We start from the raw sequence: 6,000 nt of genomic DNA on the forward strand, positions 1-6,000 counted from the left end.
GAAGAGGATGAATTCTGAATGGGTGCACGTATCAATTAACATGGTAAGCTCATTGATCCTGCTTCCGCTCCCTATTATTCCGTGTACATACGTAATAATTGATTGCTCATGTACACGTAAGGCACACACATACACACACACACACACAGACAAACACACATCTACTTCGACACATACATAAAAATATATATATGTGTGTTGTGTCACTATTTAACGACAGTTTTTATGTATTGTCAGAGCAGGTAAAGGAAATTAATGCTGATGAAACTTTATGGGAAAAAAAATTTCTTATGAGATTTTGTGAAAAATTTTACAATTTATCATTTCGTTATTAAATACACTGAGAACTTTATTTGTGAATCTGTCGATAATTAAGTTATGAATCGAACATATTTTTTAATTATTTTCATTTTAATATTTAAAGCTGCCCACCATCAATTGATATCATTCTCAACAACTCAACAGACGTTGAATGTTGCGATGACAATAATTATACCGGCTCTTACACCAGTTTCGGCTCCGTCTTGGAGATCGGTTCGATTCGTTAAATCGAAACCGACCACAACCTCAACTTATTCGATTTTCGACGCCTATAACGATTGGTTAGCCGAGAATAACGCAATCACTATTACCACCAGTAGCAGTAGTAGTGGTGGTTTAACTACTAGTGGTAGTAGTACTAGTAAAAGTAGTAGTAGTAGTAATACCGAATCTGTAGTTTCGGTTTCGGTTTCGAGTATAATCGGATGCGCGCTGTTGTGTGTGAGTGGGAGTGTGTCAAGTTGTGTCAGCATGGAATTCCACGATGATGCCAAACTCTGCCAACTCTACCCGCCATCGCTGGCTGCACTAAACAAGGCCTTCAGAAAAACTGCCGGTTAGTTGCTGATACCTTGTCTATCTATACCTTGTCTATACCTTGTATAATGGCGTTTTTTTTTATCTTTTTTTGTATGGTGCTCTAAGAATTTTCAGGTATTTTTTTGTTTTTCTTGATAGGATATATTGTCTAGCTAGAATTGTCTGAAATTCGTGAAAATAACACTCATACCACACACACGAACGCACACACACACACACACGCAAACACAATACACACACATGCAACACAGAGTGTCCATCTGATTTCATGTATGATCACCAAACCGGCAAGTGCTACAAGCTGATAGCCAAGAAGGCAACGTGGTTGGACTCAAGGTTGGCATGCAACGCTCTGGGTTCGCACCCCGTTATTGCTGCGTCTTCATCTGATACAAAAACTCTTATCAACTTTATGGAGTTGCCTAGCCTAGGTTATTTTGTTTAAATTAAAAATGGAAAATAACTAAAAATTGATTTTTTTGTAAAATTTAAAGTTAAAATTTATAACCAATATATAAATTTAAATAAGTAAATTTAAAAACACAAAAAAACAAAGCAAAATCATTAATCCACATGCCATTATATAAAATATCGCAATGAACGAGCAAACGAACGAACGAACGAACAAAAACGAACCACCTGAACACCTCACAGCCACAAACATGACCTACTGCGGATACACCTTCTGGTCGTCGGGAATGGGATTTTCCCCACCGACCAACCTAACCTACGTTTGGCGTCCGTATGCGACGAAATCCAAGGACGTCTACCTGCCGATGAAGTATACGAATTGGGATTTGACCCAGCCGGATAATGCCGGCGGAATCGAAGGATTCGTGCACATAAAAGCCAGAAAGAGTGCTAACTGGAATGACCTGCCAAACAGTAACCTACTGTGCGTTCTATGCGAGGTAGATATGGATTGATTGAATGGAGGTGGTGATTTTAAAAACCGATTTCAATTTCATGTAACATTATATTTATAAACTCTTGACGTTAACAATAATACCATGCTATTTTTATTTGATTTTATTGGACCCTAACTCTAATCCAGCACGAACTCTTTAAAGTTTAAACTTTCTTTCATTTCATATGGACAACAATTGTCTTCTTTAAAACTTATTTTTAACATAACAGTTTAAACAATAATATAGTACATAAATATAGATAACATTGTTGATAATATTATAAAAGTAATGTAATAAAAGTAGTGTAGTAATGGTAAGCAATGTGACCTTTCAAATTATATAGGAAGCCAGACACCGCATGGTAGTATGTTGAAAATAACAATAATGATGATAAGAAAAACAAATAGATAAGACACAAATTAAGTTGTTAGCTATTGTGAATATAAAGAATTTCTAAAAATAAAAAACAACATCTAGTGTTTCAAAACAAACGTCAAAATCTCCATTTCGAGTAATAAAAACTAGCCTTTTCCAACTTTTTTCCAAATTTCGATTTAGATGTTTTTTTCGAAAAAAATTCAACACAATGATTTTTTGTTTTTAAATTTCATTGAAACAATTTAAAAATTTAAACGTCAAAAACAAATTATTAAAAGTCTTAAAACATATGTCAGAGCTCAGAGTAAACATCCATCTAATTATATCGTCCAGCGGCTTCCAAACATTCAATCAACTTTTTGTTTGTATTATCATATGCACTCCTTAGAAGTTCTCGAAGGATAAAAAACCACGCAACGTGAACATTTATTAAGAACAGTTCACAGCATATCATAATGGCTAAATCAAACAGATATTATTTATACATGTATATATAAAGTAAGTCAAGAAATATACAAAAATTATATAACCAAATTAAAATAAACTAGAAAGCAGTCAGCATTTAATGAATAAATAAAAGACATTATTAAAAAAATTGTTTAAAAAAGTAAAATTTAAGTCGACGACGAAAATAAATTCAGTATGTTTTGTTGGTGTGGTGGTGTGAAGCAAAAACAAACACATAACACAAAAATAGTAAAATGTCGTAAGATTAGTAGTCAGTCACCTACCTACAATTAAATTACTCTCAGGGCCCTAGCTTACCTATAATGATTAACTCATCTCACCTTCCCACAAATTTGTATTTTTAAGTTTTAGGAATTTTACGTTTTAGATATTGTATTTTACATATTTTTACGTTTTTAATTTGCCTTTTTTGTATAATTTAATTGAAAAAAAATTTTTGTTAGAAACTTTTTAACTAATGTTAAGTCCTAGCCTACCTACGATTGTCCAACTCATCTCAATCCCTAACTTACCTACGAATTAAATTAAAGTCCGGTAAAGAAAATAGAAAGTTGAAAAGAAACATAACAACAACGACACCGAATGATGGATGTTGTGTATGTGTGTCTTGTATTGATGTGTGTGTGTGTGTGTGTGTGTAAATATGCGCGTGTGTACTCTCCAGAAACTTCTTCACTCAATACGGACGAACTCCATTGCACCGACCATCATTTGACACGCATCGTGAATTTGACCAGATACTGAAAGACACTAAATCTGAAAAAAAATTAATTTTTTAAAATAAAAACTCAGCCATTGGAAAAAAGCAATAGGCACCTTATCTGATTGAGATAACAATCCACTTCATTCAATCCAAAACATTCCAATTATTTGTTCGAGTACTTTCTAAGGTACGAAGGCAAAAAATTTCCCGTTAATATTTTATTGTTATTGTTGTTGTTTACTTCGAATTGTCATCGGAACGATCATCATGAGTCCACCATCTGAAACGTGCTGAAGCCCACCATTCTGTAGACAAGTTTTTTTTATTAAAGTGCTGGTAAATCAAGGAACAAAGGAACGAACGAATAAATGATTAACTGAATGATTGAATGAATGGTTGAATGAATAAATGAGTGAATGAATTAATCAATCAATGATTCAATGAATGAATAAAATGAATCAATTATTACAAAAATAAGAAAAAATAAAAACGAAACTTAGCCTTACTTCAAAAATCGTCGTTACTGTAATCCATTGCACCGACCGACCACCATTATCTGATCGGCAAACAAGATGTCATCCGAACTGCAGAGTGTCAGTCGAACAGCCAACGAGCTGATTCTTCCTACACCACCTTCATCATATGTAAATCACCATTAGACCACCATCTGAAACGTGCTGACGCCCACCACAGCCCACCTCTTATCATTCTGTAGACAAAATTTTTTGTTAGCGTAGTAGTAAATGAATGTTTGAACGAAGGAATGAATGAATTATTTAATCAATGAATCAACGAATGAATATAATGAATCAATTAAATAGTTTGAAAAATTGAATGAGAAAATAAATAAATGTGAAAAATAAAAAAAACGAAACTAAACCTTATTTCAAAAATCGTCGTTACTGTACTCCATTGCACCGACCACCACCATCTAGTCGGCACACAAGATGTCATCCGAACAGCCAGCGAGCTGATTTTTCCTACACCACCATCATCATACTTAAATCATCATGAGACCACCATCTGAAACGTGCTGACTCCCACCACTGCCCACCTCTTATCATTCTGTAAACAAATTTTTTTATTAGCGTATGTCAGAATTTTAGAAGCAAAAAATTATAAAATGAAAATAATGGCAAACAAATAATATCTTAAAATAATAAAGAGAGTAAAATATAAAAAAAACTTACCGTCGTCCATTCGACAAAGGCAGAATGTTGAATGCGGTCCGGTTCCTACGTTGTCCTCCAAAAGTGGTGCCAGTCCTCCTCGAGATTGTTGTTGAAACACAGCCCGTGGAATTGAGAAAGAAAAAATTCTTATCAGAAAGCTTAGCGGTGCCTGCATCTCAAATTGCTAAATAAAAATAATCCTATCTACCTATTCAATTACCTTAACTAATCTATATTAAGTTGTTAATGGTACGATAGTCGAAAGTCCCCCTTCATTCTCCCTCCTTGCACAGAGGTTCACCGACAGCCAGGGCACCGGATAGAAAACCATTGCCGTGCGGATAGTAGACTATTGCCGTGCGGATAGTAAACCATTTGCCGTCCGGAAGCCGTGCGGGTAGTAGACTATGGCCGTGCCGCATGGTAAATCATTACCGTGCAGATAGTAAACCATTGCCGTCCGGATAGTAAACCATTGCCGGTACACCACTGGCCACCAAGGCTTACCTCTGACAACAGACTTCGAAATTCAGAGTCTATCGGCTATCGTACCCTCAACTTACCTATTCATTACAATTAAGCCCTAGCCTACCTAAAATTACAAAACTCAAGAGCCCAATTCATTGGCCATTCGGCACCCACCCCACCACCTACTTAATGCCTTGGGCTCCAACTTAGTAATAATAATATAAAACTTAAACCCTAAATTTATTAATGAGTATGTGTTACAACATAGCCTCAACCTACCTATTCATTACATTACGGTCCTAGCTTACCTAAAATTACAACACTCAAGAGCCCAATTCATTGGCCTTTCGGCACCCACCCCACCACCTACGTAATGCCTTGGGCTCCAACATAATAATGATAATGTAAAACTTAACAATTAACCTACCTATCGATACACTTACAACGTTTTAATTTACATTACAAGATTTTTCCTAGAATTACATTATTGCTCTTAACTACCTATGAAATTAAATTATTCTCAACCTTAGTAATAATAAATTAGAATGTGTAATGAAAATAAAATTACGCTCAAATACTAACACATGTGTTTATGTATGCAATTGTGTGCGTGTGTGTACTACGCTGATGCGTGTAATGTGGGTGCAAGAAAAATTAGAAGCGATAAACTTACGCTGCCTACCTATTCAACTACATTAGTGTTGGATGTTTCCTATCTTTCCTACCTACAATTAAAATTAGGCCTATCTAACCTACCTATATAGCTACTTAATGTAATTGTGTGTGTGTGCGTGTGCGTGTGAGCATTCTTACCTAATGTTAAATTACAGAGAAAAACAGAGAAAAAAGAATAAAACGTATCCCAGCCAGGCGTATCTTCTTTGCCACTGAATGAACGAACGTAGCCTGACATCTTCCACGATGAATTTCTTTGGAAGCTTCAACCTGAATAAAATGGATGAAATGGAAAAATCTTATTTATTTGACTAATTTAAATGAAAATAGAAAAACGAGCCGCGGTGATTCCGCCGGAAAAGCCACC

General features: G+C 35.2%; 1 protein-coding gene across 1 annotated transcript; it reads left to right on the forward strand.

Moving 5' to 3' along the window:
* Positions 1–792: 792 nt before the first annotated feature.
* On the forward strand, positions 793–1,787 carry HELRODRAFT_179786 (hypothetical protein; the record flags this gene model as incomplete). Its single annotated transcript, XM_009028577.1, has 3 exons — positions 793–877; positions 1,113–1,292; positions 1,516–1,787. 3 exons carry the CDS (start codon positions 793–795, stop codon positions 1,785–1,787), a joined length of 537 nt encoding a protein of 178 aa, XP_009026825.1.
* Positions 1,788–6,000: the final 4,213 nt, after the last annotated feature.

The sequence above is a fragment of the Helobdella robusta genome (assembly GCF_000326865.2).
Source record: "Helobdella robusta unplaced genomic scaffold HELROscaffold_56, whole genome shotgun sequence".
NCBI lineage: Eukaryota > Metazoa > Annelida > Clitellata > Rhynchobdellida > Glossiphoniidae > Helobdella > Helobdella robusta.